Genomic DNA, 26,353 nt, shown 5'->3' with positions numbered 1-26,353 from the left:
CTGCCAATTCAGGGGACACAGGTTCGAGCCCTGGTCTGGGAAGATCTCACAAGCCGCAGAGCAACTAAGCCTGTGCGCCACAACTACTGAGTCTGTGCTCTAGAGACCGTGAGCCACAGCTACTGAGCCCGCGCACCACAACTACTAAAGCCCGTGCGCCTAGAGCCCACGTTCCGCAACAAGAGAAGCCACCGCAATGAGAAGGCGCACACTGCAACGAAGAGTAGCCCCCGCTCGCCTGAACTAGGAAAAGCCTGTGCGCAGCAACGAAGACCCAACGCAGCCCCAAATAAATTAATTTTTTTAAAAAGTGGATGTTAGCTCGCAGCACACAAGACCAAAGCATCAGATAACTGATACAGAGGTGAGCCTGCAATTCTTCTATGAAGGCAGAGACATGACAGAGCCATCAGAAAACCGAGTAACATAAAAAGGCAAGCAAAAGTTAGTCACCCCTGATGAAAGAATCCTAGTGACCTAGAACCCACTGGCTCCAATCCTCCAGCCAGTAGCTCACATATCAAATGTAGCCACCATGAAAAGGAAACAAGTGATAATTACCAGACTGGACTGTATAAACATTCATGTGTTGCACAAATGTTTAAATCCATATACTTCACTGAATGCTGTTTGTATCATGCTCATTTCTGAATTACACGTTATTGTTTTTTCTGCCTATACCATGAATTAGAAGATTCTAGTTGATATAAACATACCAACCAAATATAAATAATGTTGACTCATCAGATGGTATCAGTTATTGCTTTCAATTCTTGGAAAGCAGATTTTTAAAAATTCTTGATTCTTAGGTCCAAAGCATGATCCAACATGTAAGTTGATAAGAGTGCAGTGGGAGAGGACTGCTTGGCAGGATTTTTATCACTGAGGTTCGTAAATTTGGGCAGGCATCAGAATCACCATCCAGACCTACTCGACCAGAATTTCTGGGGATTGGGATAAATATGTGTATTTTAAACAACACCTGGGTGATTCATATGCAAAAATGTGAGGGCTACCAATAGACAGGATTATTGGGACCACCAGCCAGACTATAAAATCAGATTTAAAAGCTTGTCTAACTCTAGATTATAGAACTCCAGGACTCTAAAGAATTGACTAAATCACAGAACTAGGTACGTTAGAAAACTACAGACCAACACCTTTCATGAGCGTTGACACAAAACTTCGTAGCAAAATATTTGCACGAAGTGAATACAGCAAGATATAATGTAAATTATTCACCATGAGCAAGTATGATTTAGCCAATGAATACAAGGTTGTTTTAACAGCTAAAAATGAGTTAATATAATACATTATAATAAAGGACAAAACCACATAATCATGTCAAGACATTTAGAAAAAGCATTCAACAAAATCCAACCTGCATGCATGATAAAAACTCTCAACAAACTAGGAATAGAAGAATCAGATCTGAGTGGGAAAGCACCTCAGGATAACTAGAAGGTAGTGCTTTGAGATTAGAAACGTTTCAACAAAACTAAAAAATTACTTCTTCTTAGTCTGAAGTTAAATAATGATATTTAAAAACTCAGCAATATTAAAATGTCAGAAACTTAAGGAGAAGATAACTTTTTAAATTGTCCCAATTCTTTAGAGCTTATGAGGGAGACTGCAATTCATGAAATTCATTATGCAGGCTCTTAATAGTATTTCAAAAGGCATCAAAAAGGATCCCAAAGGACCACTTAGGTACTTATTCTCTGGCCTTACTGCTTGCATTCATACGACCTAGTGGAAAATCTGGTAACTATATAATTACCTTGTAGAGAGTAGACTATAGCAAAAGCTCTGTCTCCTTGCCCCTATCCTTGAAGATCTCCATATGCCACACACCCCTTCACCCCCGCATCCACATTCAACTCCCCCCATCAATTATCTCTCATATCACCCATTCTCCATAAGGCCACCCCTAACCAGTAGAGGAAGGAGATAGGGACAGGGTCTTTATATTTTATATCACATATTCACCCACACAGATGGCCTTGGCCACTCCAGGCATGTCCTTCCTTTGCAAGGGCACCAACCAATAGACTGTGAGCTACTGGGAGATCTCACAGCCATGTTGTTTAAACCTGTTCCCCTAGCTCTCAAGTGCCTCCCCTAATATCCACTGTGAACTTTATTTCCAACACTTTCTGTGGGGGAAGAGGGCCCTCCACTCCCTCTCCTTACCAAGTAATCCCAAAACATGAGGAAAATGAAGATATAAAAGTGGCAGCTCTCTCTCCTCCAAATTTCAAAACCATTACCACTCTTACCTTGGAGGAGCACTTACCTGGCATTACACCGCTAAGCTGAGGAGATCATGGTTAGTCTTGATTAGCAGGAGGCAAACAGCCTCGCTCATTTCTTTACTTATTTATGTTGGTGTCTGTGGCTGTGTTTGTACCACAGTGGCAGAGCTGATTAGTGACAGAAACCATATGGCTCACAAAGTTTAAAATACTGACTATCTGGCCCTTTAAAAAAATGTTTACAGTCTTAATAATCAAGGGAAAGGAGCATTAATGATGCTGCTGGGGGGGCTATTTCAAACTACATACTAGAAGTTTCAAGCATAAACAATGATAACTCCCCCACCAAAGTACCCCAAAACAGGAAGTCAGTCTGCACCTCAGTTCCAATGAATGTAGGACGAATATACAGACTTGCAGATGTTGAGTAGGGGACCCATTCTTGATCCAATTTCACAAGCTGCTGAATACACTCTAAAAGCTCTTCCTTGTCAAATGCCTGAAGGAATGAAAAACATAACGAATAATGCAATGTTCTTCCACTGTAGCAGTAAGAAATGATCCTCATGAAAGCTTTGACTATTAAAAAAGTAATAATAGGGAATTCCCTGGTGGTCCAGTGGTTAGGACTCGGTGTTTTCAGTGCAGTGGCCCTTTTTCAATGCTGGTGGAGGAACTAAGATCCCACAAGGCCGCACAGCGCAGCCAAAAAAAATTTTTTTTAGTTAAAATAATAAGGGGCTTCCCTGGTGGCGCAATGGTTAAGGATCCACCTGCCAATGCAGGGGACACGGGTTCGAGCCCTGGTCTGGGAAGATCCCCACATGCCGCGGAGCAATTAAGCCCGTGCGCCACAACTACTGAGCCTGCGTGCCTAGAGCCCGTGCTCCGCAACAAGAGAGGCCACCACGATGAGAAGCCTGCATACCACAACAAAGAGCAGCCCCCACTTGCCGCAACTAGAGAAAGCCCATGTGCAGCCCGTGTGAAGACCCAACGCGGCCAAAAATAAAAAATAAATAAATTTATTAAATAATAATAAGTAAATAAATAAATATTTTAAAGTAATAATAAACCCAAACAAGAATTCTTTTTTCTGTGACTTTTCCCCCCGCAAATTGTGACGGAATGAGAGATTATCCACACGAGGAAGATAAAAAAAGTGGTTCCCTACCTGTTACCATACCCAAATACCAACTGTAGTTGGATTATACACTTAAATGTGAGAAAACATTAAGACTTTTATAAAAAAACATACAAAATATCTCTGTCACCTTAAAGTAGAATTCTTTTTTTTAAAGTAGAATTCTTAAAAAACACAAAGCATAAATCATAAAGGAAAAAAATGGACAAAATTTGACTATTTAAAACTTAAGAACTTCTGTTCTTCAAACGACGTAAGTGACACACTGGGTGAAGTTATTTGTAACATAACCAACAAAGGGTCGTAACAGAAAAATGTTAAGATAACCTGAAAATCAGTAAGAAAGAGACAGATGATCATTCTTTCAGATGATCCAGGAAAATGGGCAAAAGCAAAGAGTAGGTTACTTCTAAGGTGAAAAAGGGTTTTATATACCAGATGGGTGACAGTTTGTAAAATAAGTAGTTTCTATTCACTTGGCAGGGCAAAGAAACATACTTTCAGAGATGCTATGGGTTATCCAAGGTAGAAAACGAGTCAGAAACACACATGAATAGAGCTCATGACATCAGGATTTGGCTATTTAAATACTAACTTACAACAGCAATCACGGTGTGGTAATGTTATAGAAATCGGGACTGCCAATCATATAGGACATACCATCTCCCTGTATCAAGCACAGGGTCTCTGATACTGCTATCTAGATGTAAGATTTAGTGGAAAGAACTTCACTAGGGATTTTAAAACTTACATCCCTAGTGAAGCTCTTGCCCTGTCCCATTAGTCTGTGTCATCTTAGGCAAGTCATTGAACCTCTGTGGGCTTGAGTTTTCTTCTCCGTACAAAGGTGCTGCTAAAAGTTACAATACATACCTTCTTGACAATAGCTTACTGTTATGATTAAAATGGCAAGGAATGTAAAACCACATAACACAGTTTGTGGCAGTTGCTGTCCAATAAATGTTACTTCCCTTTCCTTCTGTCCTCATTTTAAAGGATTTCCCAATGATTTGTCTGTAATGGGTAAAGAGTGGAACTAGGACAGAGTCCAAAGAAATTTCCTGAATTTCCCTTCTGCCTCTGAGGAAGGTCGGTGAAGCATGTGTTATAAAAGGAAGAAGGAAGGGCTTCCCTGGTGGTGCAGTGGTTGAGAGTCCGCCTGCCGATGCAGGGGACACGGGTTCGTGCCCCGGTCCGGGAAGATCCCACATGTCACGGAGCGGCTGGGCCCGTGAGCCATGGCCGCTGAGCCTGCGCGTCCGGAGCCTGTGCTCCATAACAGGAGAGGCCACGGCAGTGAGAGGCCTGCGTATGGCAAAAAAAAAGAGCCTGGCTAAAAAGGAGTCATCACTTGGGCTTCTCCAACGCACAGCTGAAGGTTAGGGACAAACAAAGTATGTCAAAGTGGGAAAAGACTTCATTCAGTTCAGAAAGACAGCCTGGTCAAGTCTCAGGGAATGAAAGCAATCTAAGTCACCTCCTACCTAGACATGAACCTTAGGGTCTAAATCCAACCCACCTTAGAATGAATTCTGCTCCATAAAAAACAATGTTATAGCCAGGGCCCAGTGGCCATGAGAAACCATTTTATATATCCTTTTTTTCTTCTTTAAATAAAACTTGGGCTGAAATATCAAAACAACTACTTAAATCACTGCATACTTGCTAGTGTCTTAAGCAGTTAGGCAAAACATCCCACATATATCTGTGCAGTACACCGTATTTTCATATCATAATTTCGTATGGTCTTTAAATTTTATTATTTCAGTTTGAGGCATATTTTTCTTCCTTATCCCATTATCTCCCACAGACACTCATAAAGAAACAGATTGTGGAGTTGCCAAATGGTTATTTCCTTGTATTTTTAACTCACTGATTAAAAAACAGATCAGAGAGAAATTCAGTGCTCATATGGTTTATACCAAATACTGATCTAAGTATTCTAAGTATTCAGAAATGGTTTGTCTGGTGGAATTCAGTGACCCATTACAGCAAGAGAAACACCTAAATATACATACCGGCAAAGTCGCCCTCATAGCAGACCGGTACATTCTATCCATGTTCAGGTTTGGCCGAAACAGACGAATTTTATTATCTACTCCCCGAAATGCCTTCAATCCTTCAAATAACTGAAGATAAAAGAGAAATAAATGTTACAAGGTAACTAAATGAAAACAATCCCTGTGTTCGAAAGACTGACTTTTCTATGGGCCCTCATCTCCTTTACCATGTAAAGCTACTGACACAGACCCTAAATCTAGAAGAGCCAGACAGACTGGTTACAGTCACTGGGATAATAAGAAGTCCCTTTATTACCAAGATCTGGTGGGAATTCAGAGCTATCCTTTGCTTAACAGGAGCCAGATGTTAACACACATCAGTGGAGGCTGGAAGAAAACATCTCCACACAACATGGACTGACTGACTGCCTAGAAAATAGAAATGGAATCAAAGGCCCTGCAGTACCCGGCCCCCAATCCACCCCCAAACACCCATGTATCTTTTCATTTTATCTGGCTCACATGAACTCTGGAGAGTGGGTAATCTAGATGTGACCAGAGCTGGTTCAGTCTCCCAAATCACAGAAACCAAGCAGCTCAAGGCTATACTATGTTAGGGCCATGCCACCTTCTCAGGGAGCTGCCACAGACAAACATGGGCAGGGACATGAAAAGGCTTTGAATTTAGTGCATATTGACAAATACAGAGAAAAGAGAAAATCAATCATTTTAAAGGGAATTTTTTTTTCTGTGATAACCTACATAAGAAAAGAATCTACAACAGGATGAATGTACGTATATGTGTAAGTGAATCACTTTGTTGTACATCTGAAACTAACATAACACTGTACATCAACTACACTGCAATAAAATTAAAATTAAAAAAAAAAAGGGAAATTTTTACCACAGGTTCTCTAAGTAATTGATAGAACAAATAGGCTAGAACATGGTAAAGATATGGACAATTTGAACAAGAACAACAAACTAACCTAATGGACACACAGAGCCCTGCGCACACCACCTGTAGAAGGCCTGTTCTTTTCACATGTTTTCTGACCTTAAGATAAGCTAGGTATCAAAACCAAAACTATAACCCCAAGATATCCACATTCTGGAGAAGAAGAAACCCATTACTTAATATTAAGTGTGAGTCAAAGAAGAAAAATGATGGAAATTAGAAAATATGTTGAACTGAATGAGAATGAAAAGGAGGGCCTTGAGATGCTTACAGCCTTAAAGCTTACATGAGAAAAGAAATATAAATCCTGGAGCACAATAAAAAAGCAAAAAATGAGATGTTTTGTTGAAGTGCAAATATATGGGTAATTTTTTAAATGTAGTAGGACTAAAGCTTCAGTTAAAAGATATGGTTGTCAGATTAACTCAGCTGATAACATCTGAAACCCAAAAAAGCACAGAGAGCAATATATCATACAAATACTTTTTAAAATGAAGCTGGTGAGGCTATATTGCTAAATATAAAACAAAAGACTTTCAGGCAAGAAGCTTTACTGGAGATAAAGAAGGTAACTTCGTAGAGTTCCATTTACTTCCCGGTTTAAAAATTATACACATTTGATATAGGTTCAAATTTATGCAAAGATTGTATTATAATCTCACTTGAAAAATACAGATGCAAAATACACAAAGGGTAACACAGCCTAACTAAACTGGATTTATCCCAGTAATAGAAGTTGGGTTTAACATTAGAAAATACAGTAATGAATTCTGTGCAGAGGATTCACCGTTTTGTCGAGTGGCCGGTTCAGATGTAGGCTTTTTAATCCAGCTGCACCCCCTCCCCCGTTACCTCCAGAGCTATAATCAAAGAAAGATCTTATAACTTCTGGGAGCTGAACATTGTGATGTTTAAATGGGAAACATTTAAACTGTGATCCATTCAGCTGTCCAGATACCCAGAGCTCTTCAGGAGGCTGCCACACACTTCATTCTTTGAAGAGTTTTTTTTTTTTTTTTTTTAATAAGAGAATTAAAAAAAATTTTTGGCTGCAAAAAAAAAAAAGAAAATACAGTACTGAGATTCATTACATTAAGAGTTTATGTGGAAAAAAACTATATGATCATCTCATTGTAATAAATGCATCTTATAAAACTGAACATTAGTTTATGATTTTTTAAAAAATTTCCTGGATAACTAAGAAAAAAAGGAATCTTCCTTATGTGAGAAATAAACTTGTAGCAAACGCTATACTTAAAATGGTAATTTTTTTTTAATTGAACTATAGTTGATGTACAATGTTGTGTTAGTTTCAGGTGTACAGCAAAGTGATTCAGTTATATATATATATATACACACACACACACACACACATTATATATTCTTTCTCAGATGTTTTTCCATTATAGATTATTACAAGATATTGAATATAGTTCCCTGTGCTATATAGTACGTTCTTGTTGTTTATCTATTAAAATGGTAAAATTTAAAGCTTTCCTTTCAGATTGAGAACATCACACACTGCCTGCTGCGACTACTTTAATTCAATATTGTACTACCAATATAAAAATAATAAAATAAACAGCATAAAGTTAGAAGAAAAAAATAAAACTGTCATATATCATGCAACACAGATAAGATTAAACTTAGAAAATACACAAAAACTGATATAATCTTTTGAAATTATCTGTTTAGGCAAGGTAACCAGATACAAGATTATATTCCCATGTAACAGCAGCAGTTAGAAAATACAAACACTATTTACGGTAGAATTAAAAGGAATACTTAAGTGGGGAAAATCTAAGGTAAGTGAAAGACCCATAAGGAAACTATAAAATTTTACCAAGTCATTAAAGACATAACTAAATGTAGAAGGCAATCCACCACTCATAGATTGAAAGATTCAATATTATAAAGACTCTCTCCAAATTGATTTATATATTTAATGCAATCCAAATGAAAATCATGTCAGGGCATTTATTTTTCTTGTAACAAACTGAATGACAAAAGTTGACTGACATGATAAACTGAATCTAAAAGTAATATGGAAAAGCAAATGACCAAGAAATATCCAAGGCACTCTTGAAGAAACAGAAGGATTTGTCCTAGCAGACATCCAGACTCATTATAATGATTTGGAGATAAAGACAGTACGACATTTGTCCAGATAGACAAGCAAAATGATGAAACAGAGTAGAGATCCAGATAGACAAGACAATGGAATGCAAGTGGAGATCGAGAAGCAGACCCATGCGTATATGTTAAGATGTGACATAATGTATCAGGAGGAAAAGAACAGTCTTTTTAATGGTGCTGGGACAGTTGGGTATCTGTAGGGGAAAAAAAAGAATTGGACCCTACTTCATACAAAAATCAACTTCTGAAATTAAAGCCCTAACTGTGAAGGACAAAAATCAATAATATAGGAAGATGTCTTCATAATCTAGGAATAGAAAAAGAGTCTTTAAGCGAGACACAAAAGGACCAAACATAAAGCAAAGATTGATAAATTCAACTTTTTAAAATTTAAATGTATTTCTTGTCATCAAAAAATTCTGGAGAGAATAAAAAGTCTTAAAAAGATACTTAAAACACATATAACTGATAAAGGACCCATATCTAAAATATATAAAGTACTTCTACAGATCAAAAAGAAAGGGAACACAATAGTGAGCAAAAGATGGAAACAAGCAGGGACTTCAAATAAAGAGATATCCATTGAAATAAACATCACAGTAATCTGCCATGGCATTAAACTGGCTAAAAATTTAAAATCAGGTTATACTCAGAGTCAGCAAGGTTGATGAGTCATGGTTGAATGTGGCTGCTAATTCATGGCTGGTGGGTGTAAAAACTGGTAAAACCACTATGGAAAATAGTTACCCTTTTTGTGTAAAAATGAAGTTAATATCCAGTACCAGCAGCATATTCCTAGACCCTTAAGCAGCATCTCTCAAATTTTTTGGTGTCAGGATGTCTTTACACTCTTAAAAATTATAAAGGTCCCAAAGAGCTTTTATTTATAAGGTAATTCTATCAATATTTACCATTATCAGTAGTGAGAAATTTTGAATTTATTTATTTATTAACAATAAACTATGACATGTTAAAATATTTTCATTAAAATTATATTTTCCAAGAGAATTAATGTTAAGTGTGGCATTGTTTTAAATTATTGCAAATCTTTAATTTTGGGCTTAACAAAAGACAACTGGATTCTCATATCTGCTTTTGCATTCAATCTCTTGCAATGTTGTTTCGGCTGAAGTACACAAAGAAAACCCAGTCTCATATAGATGTATGGTTGAGAAAGGAAGTATTTTTGTTAACCTTTTCAGATAATTGTGGATCTTCTTCTCTGATACTCCTCCAAAACTTGACAAGTGGCAGTCCCTTAAAGGTTAGTTACACTGTGGAATCAAACCCCATCAATGAGGTTTTCATACTCTGTTAATTCCTTAAAATTCAATGGTCCGTCAGTCAGAGTTCAACTGAGAAGAAAGAGAACCCGTAGAAATACGTAAAACAGGAACTTCCCTGGTGGCGCAGTGGTTAAGAATCCGCCTGCCAACGCAGGGGACACGGGTTCGATCCCTGGTCTGGGAAGATCCCACGTGCCGTGGAGCAACTAAGCCGTGCACCACAACTACTGAGCCTACGCTCTGGAGCCCGCAAGCCACAACTACTGAGCCCGTGTGTCACAACTACTGAAGCCTGTGTGCCCAGAGCCCATGCTCCGCAATGAGAAGCCCGTGCACTGCAACAAAGGGCAGCCCCCGCTCGCCGCAACTAGAGAAAGCCCACGCACAGCAACGAAGACCCAACGCAGCCAAAAATAAATACATTTATTTTTAAAAAGAAAAGAAGGGCTTCCCTGGTGGCGCAGTGGTTGAGAGACCGCCTGCCGATGCAGAGGACGCGGGTTCGTGCCCCGGTCCGGGAGGATCCCATTTAAAAAAAAAAAAACAAAGAAAAAAAAAAAAAAGAAAAGAAAAGAAATACGTATGACATTTACAGATTTATTAGAAGAAACTGCCCAATGCATCTGTGGAGGCTGGCTAAGCAAAGTCCAAAATCTGTAGGACAGGCTGTGAGAAGGAGAAGATCACAAGCAGGCTGGACCCAGGAGGTGTGGGCTGCAGTCCATCTGCAAGTGAGTCAGGAAGGAGGGGCAGCGGAAGAGATCGAGTGCATGTGTAGGCCTAGCTGCGGCGTGGAAGTCCTGAGGTCAGGCTCACCCAGAATAATCTCCCTTTTGATCGACTTCGAATCAACTAATTAGGGACTTTAACCCCATCTGCAAAATTCCTTCAAACAGCACCTAAATTAGTGTGTGACTGAATAACTAGAAGAAGGCGTGTGTACGCAACAAAACCGCCACTGCCTTCCTGTGTCCTCCAGTGCTCACAAGAGAATGTCCTTGTCGTCCATCCCCAGCAGGAGATGACAAATGTTATTCTGGGGACTGTGGTTCAGAATAAGCAAATGAACACATCAAAAAGTCATCATAGGGCTTCCCCGGTGGCGCAGTGGTTGCGAGTCCACCTGCCGATGCACGGGACACGGGATCTCTTGAAAGGGGAGCCCAGGGGTCTGTGGACCACACTTTGAGAACTGCTGATTTAAAGAAACATGTATACAAGCACACCAGCACACTATGTACAAGAATGTTCACAGAAAAGGAAACCACACAAGCGCACGTCAACAATAGACTGAATACATTCACATAACGGAATACTATTGCTTCAAGGAGCATATGATGTGGTACCTACCACTCTTTGACCCAGATAACCTGGGCCTCTGCCCAGAGCCTCACACTTTAGAGGGCCTCTCACCCCTGTCTTTCTCCAGCTGTGACCCCCTTGGAGCAAGTAGTTGGCTGAATCCTTTTTCTAGACAGACTCCAAGTACTCAGTTCCCCAGAATTCCCTACCCAAATGGCCCTGATCCTATTTCCAGGGCCTCAATGGGCATCCTTGGTTTCATCCTCTTAAGAACAGACAGGACTACTAGGATGTCCACATCTAAGTCCAAAGATGGCCAAGGGTCATCGGTTTACAAGTGGTGTGGGCATCTACGTGTGTGTGCGAGGCCCCCTGTGGTACAGGATGGAGCCGGGACAGAAAGAGATAGAGGGTGGACTTTGAGATGGCTCTGCTTGTACATTTGTCCCAGGACCCACAGATATTAGGGTTGGTCCTGGATGCTTAGAGCTCACATAACACTGAGCTCAAACAGGTTCACGGGCGCACGCACACACACATGTGTGCACACTATAATTCCACTTATGCAAAGTTCAGAAAGAAGCAAAACCGTAGTGTTAGAGATACATACAATCCAAAAAGAAAAGAAAAGCAAAGTTACCACAAAAGAAAGAATAACGAGTGCCAGAAGATACAGGGTTTATGATGTGGAAGGGACACGAGAAGGCTTCTGGGATGCTCAAAGGGTCTAGGTCTATTTCCTTACTCGGGTGGTAGCTACGTGGGCACTCATTTATAAGTATTCATTAAATAGTACATGTTGTCCATTTTTTCAAATTACGTTTTATCTCACTAAATATTAATATCAACCTGAAAAATGAAGTAACTGTAATAAAATTGCATTTTCTTTCATCCAGGTTCCCTACTCACACTTCACATGTCTCTCCTTCACTTTTCGAAATCTTCACATATTTATCAAAAAATACTTTTGAAATCAACAAAACCACATGTAATTGTAGCTCTAAAAATAAAATCAATAGGATTCTAAAATCAGTAGGGCTGATGAGTGGAGGAGAAAGAAATCCAAGGAGATTATTCGTACGTTCACTTTTGGATTAAAATAATATGACCACAGACAGGCTTTCAGCCCAGGAAGTTTGACTCCAGAACCTGAATAATTAACCATATGCTTTTTCACTTAAAACAATTAAATGAAATGACCCGTATAAAATACCTAGGTACAGGGCGTATTGCAGGATTTCAATAAACAAATGTAGTTATTTTATTATCATTCTGAATATTTACTATTACCACCTTTTAGTCTCCTAGTAAGTAGGCCATTGCTTCATTTCTATATCCCAATATTCTAGGAAAGATATTTAACACATTAAAAAAGAGTAAAATATACTGGGATCAAGGGAATGGGGAGTGTATTGTGTATTTAGCTAAGTGTGTATCCTGAGAAGGACCAGAGAAGCACCCTCTAACTATTTAATATTTTATGCTTATAATTATCCCACTCGTGCCTGAAGGATGACATTTAATTACATGTCCCTTAACATGCCTAACTACAAGTTATTGCTGTCATAAAACCATGCAGTTAGCATTAAATATAATATTGTACTCAATGACCTCTCCTCAATCATTAGAAGATCTAAGAGAGGTGATTTAGTGAAATATTAACAGTACAGGCTTTTTGGTTGCTAATTTTTTTGCCAACTGTCATTCCCATTTGCTCTACATAAGTTTTTAAATGATATTATAAGCCGATGTTACAAGTTCATGTGCACATTATATTTTTATTTCTGTATACCCTACAGCGTGCTTACCAGCTACATGATTTTTTAATTGAGATTTTAAAAAATTCAAGATTATCTGAAAATTTAGTCCTTAAGACTTACCCTCAATACAACTGTTTACAGGCCATTTATGATTGCCTCTAGTTAATATGGTAAAGCCCTGCTGCCCTAAAGCTATTTGAGCGGGGGAGCTACTTAGTAACCCCAGTAAAGACCAAGCATGTCGCCATCATTAATTCCCAAGTACTTACTTCCACTGCATAGTGGAAAGCCGACGAACCTGGATGCAATGACAGGTTTTGAAGAGGCTTGATGTGTGGTTTCTCCCATCCAAACTCCGAGGACCACTCCACTGTTAACATGTGATCCGTAAAAACGGTTCCAAAAACCAGAGTATTGGGGTCTGGTTTTTCCTTTAAAACGGTGGCTGGTGTGATTATTAGATCTTCAGCCTGGGGAAGAAAATCAGCACCATTAAAGAAAAGTAACTGAACATCCATGGCTAGATGAGACAGAGGGTAAAAAGACAGATACAATTTAAGTCACTGGCCGTCATTTGACTTTTAAATGTTGGCAACTAACGCAGAAACTTAACACTGTGTGAGAGAAGCAAATCATGCCTGCATTCAGAATTTGGACTGTTGTTTAAAATCTCTTCAATGTAGGGAATTCCCTGGCGGTCCAGTGGTTAGGTCAGGGAGCTAAGATCCAGAGGCCGCAGGGCACAGCAAAAAAAAAAAAAGAAATCTCTGCAATGTATACTGCCGAACAAATATCAGAACCAAAATTCAGTGGCATTTAGAAACAGGGACAAAAGAGTAGATGGAGTTAAATGACGCTAAAAGAACATATCTCTTCTTCACTCCCACCACAGAACCCATGTGGATCCTTCGAGAAAGAAGAAAGAGGGGTCTTAGAATGAAAACAGCAACACTCACAATGACTTGTTAAACTAAAAAGAATGTCATTAAGAACTGCAGCTCTTGGGACGGTTATACTCCAGCTCCCCCAAAGAATTCTTGGCAGAAGGCTTCCAAAATCCTCTGGGTGCATCGTAGGGGACAGGCAGCAAGCAGAGTGAAGCAAATGTTTTCCTCGTTGAAAACAGAAGTAGAGATTGAACACTAAGATATAAATCCTCTATTCTGTATTGAGGAAACAGTGAACAAAGGACCCCTTATTCAAAGAAAGATAAATAAGAGTAATAGGAAACAACTCCACACAGCCCCATTTCACCAGCTCTCCACAGCCGGCTTGCCTATTACAAATGGCCAACACGTAAGCATCCGGATCATAGACAATAGCACCACTAACTATACAATAGCGGTAGAATACTGACAAAAACCACAGGGGAAGGAGCTTTTAGACCACTTAAAAACAAAACTAACCAAGGACAAGTTCAAGCTGTTAATAGGTTCTAAGGAAGATCAGACTCCACTTCTTTCTATACACAAAAGTAGTCATTTCCCCCCAAAATCAAATACAGAATTTCACTTCGTATCACCAGCTCTGATCATTATTTTTCAAATAATCTAATTACTTCGGATTAATTCACTGCTTTATAGCTGCTTTAGTCATTTGATATATTATGAATGATAGTTATTTTTAGAAAAACATTTAGGCTACAAATGTTATTTACTTTTTGTTTAACTTTTTATTTTATCTTGGCGTATAGCCGATTAACAATGTGATAGTTCCAGGTGTACAGTAGAGGGACTCAGCCATACATATGCATGTATCCGTTCTCCCCCAAACTCCCCTCCCATTCCGGCTGCCAAATAACATAAAAATGTTATTTATTTCAAAACAACCAGAAAGCTCACATTACAAAGTATAAGGCATTAAGGACAACATATTAACTGTAATTTTCAGGCCAGTCTAGTAACGCTACTTTGGAATATGCCAGTAAAATGCAAAACTTTGGGGAAAAAATTTCTTCTATCAGTACTTAAACCAAGTAAGTAAGTTAACCTAAAACCCTTTACTAAGTGCAAGAAAATAAATTTATTCCAGCTAAATTGTTTTGATCTTTGAATTCCATTTCTCTCCCCTTATCCTCTAGACTAGGTAGGATGTTGGGCAAATTTCACCTGATGGCATGGTCCATCAGCTGTGACAGAAACCTGATGACCCTCAAGCCGAAAATATTTATTATCTGGCCCATTCAAAAAGCTTGCCAATCCTTCTTGACTGTTTAGATAAGAAATCTGGGGCTTCCCTGGTGGCGCAGTGGTTGAGAGTCCGCCTGCCGATGCAGGGGACATGGGTTCGTGCCCCGGTCTGGTAAGATCCCACATGCCGCGGAGCGGCTGGGCCCGTGAGCCATGGCCACTGAACCTACGCATCTGGAGCCTGTGCTCTGCAATGGGAGAGGCCACAACAGTGAGAGGCCCGCGTACTGCAAAAAAAAGAAATCTGGCTAGAGTATTTGCAGTTAAATCTCCAGCCCTAGCACAGTGCCCGGCACACACAGCAGTAGAGTTTTCTTAAATGCTGAAAATAACTTTGGTTGATTTCAGATGCACTCCGTAATGAATGACAGACTCATTCACAGAAGATGGCCGGGATTTAAAGTGAGTGAAATTCTAACATAAACTTTTTATTACATGAATGGTTTCACAGTATTCTTCCACAAGGAAGTACCTGTGCTTTTGCTTTAGTTAGCTTTTTTGAAAAAGTGGCTGCGGGGATCCTGGGCTAAGAAAAATCTAGAACTATATCAATATAGTAAGACAAACAATGCAAAATTTTACCTATTAACACTATTAATAAAAGTTTCTTAATAACGGGAGAGCAGTAAGATACAAAACAAAAAAGCAGAAAGATGAAAGTAGGTGAAAATGTAGCAGAGAGAGTGAGTAGAAGGGGTGAGTTTTTTATCCCTGAATTCTGGATACATCTGAAACATTGCAAAGGCAACAGACCTTAGCTTTTTTTTTTTTTTTTTCCAGTGACAAAACCAGTAATTTGCATGGTTCTTCAAAAGTAAGATAGGGAGGGAGGAAGGGGAGGGGGGAAAAAAAAAGTAAGATAGGTCTTCCCTGGTGGTACAGTGGTTGAGAGTCCGCCTGCCGATACACAGGTTCGTGCCCGGGTCCGGGAAGATCCCACAAGCCGCGGAGCAGCTGGGCGCATGAGCCATGGAAGCTGAGCCTGCGCGTCCGGAGCCTGTGCTCCACAACAGGAGAGGCCAAAACAGTGAGAGGCCCGCGCACCGCAAAAAAAAAAAAAAAAAAAGATTAAAAAAAATCTCAACCTCCCATCTGCTATTTCTTCCTTTTTTTTTTTTTTTTGGCCATACCCCACAGCTTGCGGGATCTTGGTTCCCCAACCAGGGTTCAAACCCGGGCCCCGAGAATGAAACTGTGGAGTCCTAACCACTGGACCACCAGGGAATTCCTCCACCTGCTATTTCTAACATTAGCTAAACAGTTCTATCATTACCAAGGAAGACATACATATGGCCAACAAATACATGAAATGATGCTCAACATCACTAACCATTAGAGAAATGCAAAGCAAAGCCACAATGATGCAAATCAAAACCACAAAAATGCAAGTCAAAACTACAATGAGGTATCTATCACCTCATACCAGTCAGAATGACCATCATCAGAAAATCTAGAAACAATAAATGCTGGAGAGGGTGTGGAGAAAAGGGAACCCTCTTGCACTGTTGGTGGGAATGTAAATTGATACAGCCACTATGGAGAACAGTATGGAGGTTCCTTAAAAAACTAAAAATAGAACTACCATATGACCCAGCAATCCCACTACTGGGCATATATCCTGAGAAAACGATACTTCAAAAAAAGTCATGGACCACAATGTTCATTGCAGCTCTATTTACAATAGCCAGGACATGGAAGCAACCTAAGTGTCCATCGACAGATGAATGGATAAAGATGTGGCACATATGTACAATGGAATATTACTCAGCCATAAAAAGAAACGAAACTGAGTTATTTATAGTGAGGTGGATGGACCTAGAGTCTGTCAGAGAGTGAAGCAAGTCAGAAAGAGAGAAACAAATACCGTATGCTAATGCATATATATGGAATTTTAAAAAGTGGTACTGATGAACCTAGTGGCAGGGCAGGAATAAAGACGCAGATATAGAGAACGGACTTGAGGGCATAGGGGGTGGGGAAGGGGAAGCTGGGATGAAGTGAAAGAGTAGCATTGACATATATACACTACCAAACATAAAATGGATGGCTAGTGGGAAGCAGCTGCATAGCACAAGATCAACTAGATGCTTTGTGACAACCTAGAGGGGTGGGATAGGGAGAGTGGAAGGGAGACGAAAAAGGGAGGGGATATGGGGATATATGTATACACATAGCTGATTCACTTTGTTGTACAGCAGAAACTAACACAAGATTGTAAAGCATTTATACTCCAACAAAGATGTGAAAAAAACGAACAAATAATTCTATCATTAGCTAATCAACAAGAAGCAAACCACACAGGGTCCATCTACCTTTCAGGATTTCTAGGCTTTCCAGTAACCCTACCTACCATGAAACCAATAGGCAATGGAATATATACAACTTTATTCCAACAACAATCTGCATAGAAGATTTCAAAAACAAGACTATGGCTTTGGGCTTCCCTGGTGGCGCAGTGGTTGAGAGTCCGCCTGCCGATGCAGGGGACGCGGGTTCGTGCCCCGGTCCGGGAAGATCCCACATGCCGCGGAGCGGCTGGGCCCGTGAGTCATGGCCGCTGAGCCTGCGCGTCCGGAGCCTGTGCTCCGCAACGGGAAAGGCCACAACAGAGAGAGGCCCGCGTACGGCAAAAAAAAAAAAAAAAGACTATGGCTTTGCCTCATATCAAACTGTAGGGTGATTCTTTTTATTTTTTTCCTTCCCTCACTCTTCTTCCTTCCTCACCTGCTTTATTATTCTTAGTATTTTGCCTTTTTATTCACTCAGTGAACACTGCACCAGCACAGTGGCTCAGGTAGTGCACTAAACAAGCACAGCAGATACCAAGATGCAAGGGCTCAGCCTTCCTTCTCAGGCACACTTGCTGCCGGCCAAAGACAGGTGGTAGCCTCTGTGAACAAGTGTTATTCATTCAATTCTGTTACGAAGGTTGTCGCCCCAGAATCATACCCCTTCCCCTCCCTTGAATAGAAACCAATAGAAACTCATCTAAGTTTCAGGACGAAGCTGAAAGAAAAAAACAAGAACTGGTTAGAACCAAGTAGGCCCAAGATGGAGGACGATGTGACTTCCACTAGACCCTGGGCCCCATTATACGCTCACTGTAATAAGTTAGCTAAATGCCACCCTCACCAGCACCATGACAGTTGACGATTGCCATGACAACAACCAGAAAAGCAAGAAAAGCACGTACAAGGACTGAAAAGGAGAGCTGCATCAGTTCTGGGTTCAGATCACACCCCTGTTCTCATATAACTCATGAATATTCCTCCCACTCTTTCCAATTCCCTCCCTTTTACCTTGACCCTCCTATACAACCCGCCCAACTTGGGTTGAGAAGTTGATTAATGAACTAGGTTCCCACTTCTCCATTCTTTAACCACTGAATGAAGCTTGTGCTGTTCCAGTCTCAGCGTTGGTTTTGTTATTGGCTGCACAATCTGACTGGAAAAAGAACCTCCCTGGGGGAAAAACTGGGGTCTTGGCCCAGGCTAGGACCCCGGCAAGATCTGGTTGATCAATTCAGTAACATATTAACCTAACAATTTTTTTTTTTTTTTTAACCTAACGGTTTTTGAGCTACTATGTACCTGTATTGCTATAGGCACAAAGAAACTCAGGGGAGTCCTCTTAGCGAGGGGGAAAAACAGTATAAAGAAATAAATGGATAAATAGATGTCAGGAGGTGATTAGTGCCATGAAGAAGAAAATGAAAGCAGCTTGAAAGGACAGAGTGGGAAAGAGGAGGATTATTTTAGATAGAAGCGTTAGGGAAGGCCTCCCTGATGAGGTGACATTTGAGCAGAAACTTGAATGAAGAGGGTAGGTCATTTAGATATCTAGGGGCAAAGTCTTTCAGGCAGAGGGAGCAAGTGCAAAGGCCCTGAGGTGGGAACACACTTGGCATGTACAGGAAACAGCAGAGAGCCAGTATGGTGGGGATGCAGGAAAGGGAGGGTCTGACAGAACCAGTTACTCCATTGTATACTGACTGACATTCCAATTCTCCACGAGCCCTGGCTCTGTGTAACCAAGATTGTATGCCATCTTCTTTCTTTCCCTGGAACCAGTACCACAGACACTGCTGGCAGTTAAGGTAAACCCAGTTTTTCTCTCCATTCCAGGTAACTGGAAGGATAATACTAGAGCCAGGCTACCATGCTTTAATTTCTTGCTGTTTTTACTAAGTATGGAAGAGCAAAGTTGGAGGAAGGAGGAGAGTTTAAATGGTGGAAAAATAAGAGAATCTGGGTAATGTTGAGCCTTTTCCTTGAGCCTCTACACTTCCCCTCTTGGCATCTGTGTTCTCAACCCTGGCCAAACACTGGATTCAACCATGGAGGTTTTTAAAAAACATTAAACTGGACCCCATTCCAGAATCCCAGAAGGATGGAGCAGGGGGGTGCTTGTTTGTTTATGTTTACCCAAGTGGATTCCAACTGTGCAGTCAGGGCTGAGAACCACACCACACCATCTCCCCTGAAGATTTCATCAACTTGAACAGCAATGGTTCCCAACACTGGCTGCTGAGTTGACTTACCTGGGAGGATTTTTTTTTTTTAAGAAAAATATCAATGCCCACACCCTACCTAAGCTCAGTGCAAAAGAAACTCAGGAGTGGGGCTCCACATCAGTTTTGGTTTCAAGCTCTCCAGGAGATGCCAATGCACAAGGCTGAGAACCAGTGACAGAGATTCAAATCTCACAGATTTGTAAATACTTACCAAAAGCCACTTACTCTCTTGCAATCATATGAACTTGGTAATCTCAAACTGAATATGTCTAAAACGGAACACATAATATTTCCTTCAAAACTGGGGCTCTATCTCTGATATTCATATACTTTCTACTTCTTGACTTTTTTTTTTTTTTTTTTTTTTGCGGTACGCGGGCCTCCCACTGTCGTGGCCTCTCCTGTTGCGGAGCACAGGCTCCAGACGCGCAGGCTCAGCGGCCATGGCTCACGGGCCCAGCCGCTCCGCGGCATGTGGGATCTTCCCGGACCGGGGCACGAACCCGCGTCCCCTGCATCGGCAGGCGGACTCTCAACCACTGCGCCACCAGGGAAGCCCAGACTTCTTAATCCTTAATTTATTCAAAAAATTATACTGAAAGAAGAAAAATGAAAAGTAAAAATCTCCATCTTTTACCTGGCAACTACATATCCACTTCCCAGAGATGACCTCTGCTAGCACATTCATTGTGTATTTTTCCTCTATTTTCTTTGCATGTTCATTACTTTTTTTTTTTTTTTTTTTGCTGTACACGGGCCTCTCACTGTTGTGGCCTCTCCCGTTGCGGAGCACAGGCTCCGGAAACGCAGGGTCAGCAGCCATGGCTCACGGGCCCAGCCACTCCACGGCATGTGGGATCCTCCCGGACCGGGGCACGAACCCGCGTCCCCTGCATCGGCAGACGGACTCTCAACCACTGCGCCACCAGGGAAGCCCTGTTCATTACTTTTGAGCTTATCATTCTCACAACATTCTCCCAACCCTGCTTCCCATATCGATCACTGAATTAAGACACTTGTACTTTCATGTATCACATGTTTAATCATTACCTTCAAAAGTCCATGAACAGCTAAATGGCTACAGACTCGAGTCCAAATATTTTAACCCCAAAATCAAGGACCCCAAGCAAGGCACTAACTTCCTTTTACAATTCTACCTCTCACTAATGTTATGCATTAACCTTTTATCATTTACCAATCAATGCGTTCAGCTGCAAGTAAATAAAAACCAAACAGGAGCTGGTTTTCTCATAACAAGTCTGGAGGAGCCAGGCCTGCCAGCACCCGTTAATGTCAAGGCTCTGTGATTTTCTTGGCCGTCTCCTCTGGGTCAAAAGAAGGCTGCTACAGCTGTAGCTGTAGCTTCAGTGTTAATGATCTAATAAAAGTCCAAAGAAAGGGGAGGAAAAGGACAATACCAGACAAATCTGTTCCCTTTGACCGCAAAAGCAAAAATTTCCCAGAAATTCCCTATGCCTTATTGGTTAGAAATCTGTCACAGTGATCTCTCTAGCTGCAAAGGAGGCTGGGAAGGCAGGTTTGTCATCCAGGGCCGGTTGGAGAACTGTGAACAAAATCAGAGTTCTGTTAACAAGGAACGTGTCTGGGGCTGTATTTGCGGTACACATTAGCCTAGTGCCTGAACACTTATATATTCTTGTCTAACATGGGAAGAGATAGAAGGACTAAAGCTTGGCTACAGATGTCTTCCCACCCTCACCTGTTTTTCTCCATTATTTCTTCCACTTGTAAAGCAGAACATCAGGTGCCTCCAGTTTATCCAAACTCCCTCCTTTCTTCCTCCAGCAGTAAATGTGGAAACTAGTACCCTCACCCAGCCCAGCAGTCTGGGGTATCCTCAGCTTTCCGACTGCCTAACACTTGCCTTACCTACTGCTCATGCAAACCCTCCAGATAGACAGCCCACTCTCCAAAATGCTTGGTTTCCTCTATAAAATCCTTCAGATTGATTTGAACAATTGGGAAATGGGAGTCACTTCTCTTTATCATTTTGGCCTCTCATTTAGCACAGTATCATGTCCGATTAATTCTGTTCTAAACTTCACTAAACCTGGATTTATCTTCACGGTTTTGGATATCTCAACATAACAGACTGTGTACAAACAAAACTGAAAACAAAAACTTGTACTACTATAATTCATAAAAGATGTTGTTGTTATTCCAAACCCTTAGACAGCCAACTTGAAGAATGATCAAGGCCTAGTACGTATTTTTTACTTTTCTGAATCCTCTCTTTAAAATACCTCTAAGACCACCCATAGCGGGGAGGACCCTCTTGCCCTGAGATCAGGTTAGTTAATAGCAAAGCCTTTTTTATGTTTTGATGCTCAATTTAGTGCTCTTTCTGATGCTCCGATGGTCTCTGATGACTTCAAAGTCAGGATACCATATACTTGTGGAAGAATCTGGAAGGCCACAAAGACTGGATTGTGAAATGGCAAGAAATATTGACAAAAACAGGGCATACTAAAAACCACAATTTCTTGACTCAAAATGTGTGGTTGGGGAACCATTTGGTCTGAGATGGGGAAGCCACAAGCAGGCTACTGCAACTGGATCGAGAGCACCTGAGGGCTGTATCAGCCGGCATTCAGGCAACCTGGCATCAGTACTTCTCTGAATTGGCACTTAAAACTTTCAAAGGCTATCTCTGCATTACAACTGTATCAGATGTTGCATAACTTTGTTCTAAAACAAGTGTGTTTGTCTTGCTCCATTTGGAAAACCATGGGTGCCACGTTCATTATCATTTACAGACACTTTCTAAAAATCTAATAAGGAGGTACGAATAGGAGTAAATTAGGGCTTTTAGAGCGGCACATTCTGTGGAAGCAGGGGGGATGGGAAGAAACAGACAGTTGACCTCCTCGAAACAAGAACAACCCTGGAGTCCACAGAAAGATTCTGTAGGATTTCCCAGTAAGAAGGCATCTCATTACTGGACTCTTGGATAACGGTTTCCTCACGTTAAAATGACTATCAAAATGGGGGAAGAGATGCAATGTGAAAACTACCCATGAGACCCAAAAGGCAATTTAAAAGTTATAAATGGAGTTGATCAAAAGGGAGATAGAATACGTCCAAAGCCAACACGATCCTGTAAAAGCCACCATTTTTCTCCCCCAAAGTATCAATTTCATTTTTCGTTTACCTCATCACATTTGCACAGTGAATACAACCACCATTACCACTCATGTTTTGATATGCAAATACATAAGCATAGACTATCAATACACCCCTCCTTACCTGAAATCTAAATTAACAAAGAGAAGATTACTTACATGATGAATTAACTCTTCACTTTGCAAACAATTCTTCTATGTATAAAAGTATAAAGGCCTTTGGGGAAATTTTTAATTTATCTATAACCTTTGAGGAATTTACTATATAAGATGACCCTCAGAGATTATGAAGTAGAATTCCTCTTCATCTCATTCTTTCAAGGACCCACATCTCAACATCTAAGTCCCTCAAATGTATTAGGAGCTTAGTCTTCATAGGCTAGCAGAGTAGATTGACTGTTGGGTTACAAAGGACATTAAAGGACAAGGAGCAAATTCACAAACTTATTACTATATCCTATTATATTTTGGTTTTTAAAAAGTCCTGAGAGCAGAGATCTTATATTAAATTTATCTTTGGATTTCCAATGCCTAGCACCGTCCCTGGCACACAGTAAGAGCAGGGTATGTGTGAAATTGATGAGTCAAGTTTCACTCCCTCTCTGAACCCTGCCAGGATGTGAGATCATTAGGACACTCTGTGCTATGGATGACAATTGACAGTGACTGAAACAGGCAGCAGAAGAGCAGAAGGAGACAAAAAAAAAAAGCAAAAATCTCTGTGGTGTGGGGGGTTGGGAGTAGGTGGAGATAATGAATTATAGAGAAAATGATAATACACCTTACATTTATGATTTTAGGATTTTTAAAGTACTTTACAAGATTCGTTCTCTTTTGCTCCTCACTATTCCTCTGTGATGTATGAGATCATTTAATATATAAATTCCATAATTTAGAGAGAAAAGAAGGAAATACAGCCATTTTTCCTCTTTTACTGTAAAATGTTAGCTGCTGCTTAAAGACGAAATACATGAGTTTAACTTTTTCCACAAATAGGGTGAAGGGTTAAAAGTATTATATAATCATGTAAACCTCTAGGTGAAATTCAGGAACTGGTTACTTTCCAAGAAAACTTTTATAATTCATGAAATAAAATAAGCAATTAACTGCCAGGTAATTTTAGACACATCTGTACTGCACTGCTCTCCACTTTCCCCCTGGAAGAGTGGAATTTAAAATGCATAGCTTATCTAAATTACTGTATAAACCCGTACAGTGAAAACTGCCCCAATCTCAACAAGAAATGGCTGTATTCAATTGAATTGCTGTTTCTCTTAGCCTCTGGCAAATAACTTACCTTAAAAGTCTCCACCACCTCTTTTGATCCTCCTTCTCCGGTACATTCCGCGGAGCATCCATTATTGCAGTCCTTAAAAGAAGAATTAAATCCATTAAGTAAAACTAGGTGGGTAACTGGGGTCTGGGGTAATCAATATCACTCACCATCACACCCTTTGCTCCGCTCCGGTCCGGTCCCCAAGCAAACAGGAAAAGGAGGATCAATCAAACACCCAGGCACGAGCCCCAAAGGAGAGAGCGTCCTGCGAGGGCTGCCCTTCTCTTTCTGCCCTGCCGGAGGTCGCGGCTGTTTTTGTCCTCCACAGCCGGCTTCGGGCAGAATGGTTAAATTCCAGGTTCGCCCTACAGAGCCAGGGTTCACCAGCAAAGAACAAGAAGGTAATTGTCTCCCCCTTTTATCCGAGAAAATAGTCTAGACTAGGGCTTTAAGCCATTTATAGAAAAAACCTCCTGGGCGCGCGCAGCCTCGTGGTCTTGTCGATCACGGGCGCACAATAGCAAGCCTAGAAAAAGGATGGGGACCAGAGTGAACCATTTTCTCTACGGGCAGGGTCCTCCGATGCAGGCGCAAGGACACTAAACCCCACACGTTAAAGACAAAACCGCATGGAATTAGGGGGTAAATTTTAAACATACTTAAGGACACAATGGAAACAGGTCGAACTGGAAACGGTGAAGACCTTAAAAAAAAAAAAAAAGCCTAATCTGGTACATCACTAGGGGAAAGAGGAAGAAAGGGAATCCAAAGAGGCAGAAGGCTGCGGTCAAAATATTTTGGGGTGGCGAAGGCACGCAGGATGCGGCTGTCAGTTCTGGCAGCCCAGAAATTCCGCTTCCCCCCACCAACCCCTCCTCCACCAAAGCGGCTCCCATGGCGACCCTCACGCTCCCCGTGGCTGTTCGCGCCGCGCTCCGGAGCGGGTCCCCGGCGGGACTTTAGACCTGTCTGGCGGGGGCTTCTCCGAGGAATTCGCAAGGTTGAGACTCGAGATTTCGGGCAGGGCTGGGGAAAGAGTTGACTCCCGGATGGAGACAGCACGGTGGTGCAAGGCGAAGCAGGATGGTGCGGGAAACAGCAGCAGCGCGCCCGGCCGGGCCCGTGGACTTCCGGGACCCGGGGTCCAATCCGCCCCACCCCTACGGCCGCGAACGCCCGGGGTCGGGGTACCTGGCGGGCGAGGGCTGCGGCGGCGGCGGGGGGAGGGCTGGCCATGGGGCGGCTCCGGGAGCGCGCGGCTGCGGAGAGCTGCGGCGGCACGCAGTGCCCGGCTGGACGCGAAAGCGGGCGGCGCGGCCAAGCTCCAGCGCACGGACCGCGCGGAGCCGGCCGCCAACACCCGGAACCCCAGGCCAGGGCCAGGCGCAGGGAACAGCGCAGCGCCTCCAGCATCCCTGGGGGAGAAACCTTCAACTGTCAGGTCACTGTGGTCCTTCGGTCGGGAAACCCCAAGCCGTAGTCCCAGCCCCCAAGGCACGAGAGTGCTGGAGCGCCTTTCTGGCTGCAAGCACTCAGCAAGCATCCTTATTTACCAAACAGAGCCTGGGTGGGCCTGGAAACGCCCCTCCGCCCAGGGGAAGGCAACCTCGGGGAAATTAATTTACATTAGGGCAGATCTTCCTTCGACCAGCCCACAAGAGGCAGTTTCTGCTTCCCTCCCCCTTCCTGCCCCGAGAGTTTGCAGCCGGGACTGGCAGTGGTGTCTGGGTTCTTGTCTGCCACCAGCCTCCACGCACAAACTGAAGGAGAAGAACGTGAATCCGGGTTTTAGATTTCTTTCCGCCACCTACCCAAGTCGGATTTGTAACTTGGGGTGTTACGGGACTGCTAGGTTCACATCCCCCAAGAGATGTTTCTCCCCAAACACCTTGATGCCACTTAGACCCACCTACCCACCCAACCCATTTATCGCTTTCAGGCAAAGTAGACCACGCGTTCCCAACCAAGCAGCTTTGACAATTTTTTGAGGTAGGCCTATGATGGCAACATTTAGAAAGAGGAAAAAGGAAGACTGTAATGGCTATTGTCTGCTGTGTGCTCCTGAAGCAATGTCAACCTAAATTATGAGCCTTTCTGGGCTTTTAAATTAATAGGAAGTGGTGACTTGTGCTGATTTGACCTTAGGAAGGGGAGAGAGCAGTTTATTTTGGGTAAAAGTGGTTAAATCCACTCTGCTTTTAGAATTGATTTCATACAGCCCTAAAGACAATACAGCTCTAATCTTATTGCTCAGAAAACTGCATTCACTTCTCCCTTCCTCTCTCCCCTTAATACTAGGCATAGAAAAGCCTCTTATGCTGGGGTGGAGCCCTGACAGGTCACATGTCACTAAAAACCAGAGTCTTGTTTATTTATTTATTTATTTTTATT

At 41.7% G+C, this 26,353-nt stretch overlaps 1 protein-coding gene across 11 annotated transcripts in view; it reads right to left on the bottom strand.

Moving 5' to 3' along the window:
- The window catches only part of BCAT1 (branched chain amino acid transaminase 1), a 66,758-nt gene extending 41,560 nt beyond the window's left edge, over positions 1 to 25,198 (bottom strand). For 3 of the 11 annotated variants that reach the window (XM_065887829.1, XM_065887828.1, XM_065887832.1), the window contains exons 1-5: positions 25,154 to 25,198; positions 23,984 to 24,055; positions 13,111 to 13,311; positions 5,418 to 5,528; positions 2,635 to 2,754 (exon numbers count right to left, since the gene is read on the bottom strand). In XM_065887829.1, coding sequence (XP_065743901.1) covers positions 2,635 to 2,754; positions 5,418 to 5,528; positions 13,111 to 13,311; positions 23,984 to 24,055; positions 25,154 to 25,198 — 549 coding nt within the window. Of the gene's footprint in view, positions 1 to 2,634; positions 2,755 to 5,417; positions 5,529 to 13,110; positions 13,312 to 23,983; positions 24,056 to 24,129; positions 24,643 to 24,864; positions 24,907 to 25,153 lie in introns of those variants that run through there. The other 8 variants (XM_065887836.1, XM_065887830.1, XM_065887835.1 and 5 more) reach the window with 8 other exon arrangements.
- Positions 25,199 to 26,353: the final 1,155 nt, after the last annotated feature.

This window comes from Phocoena phocoena, chromosome 11 (assembly GCF_963924675.1).
Source record: "Phocoena phocoena chromosome 11, mPhoPho1.1, whole genome shotgun sequence".
NCBI classification, from domain to species: domain Eukaryota; kingdom Metazoa; phylum Chordata; class Mammalia; order Artiodactyla; family Phocoenidae; genus Phocoena; species Phocoena phocoena.
This window is presented reverse-complemented; position numbering and strand designations above follow the sequence as displayed.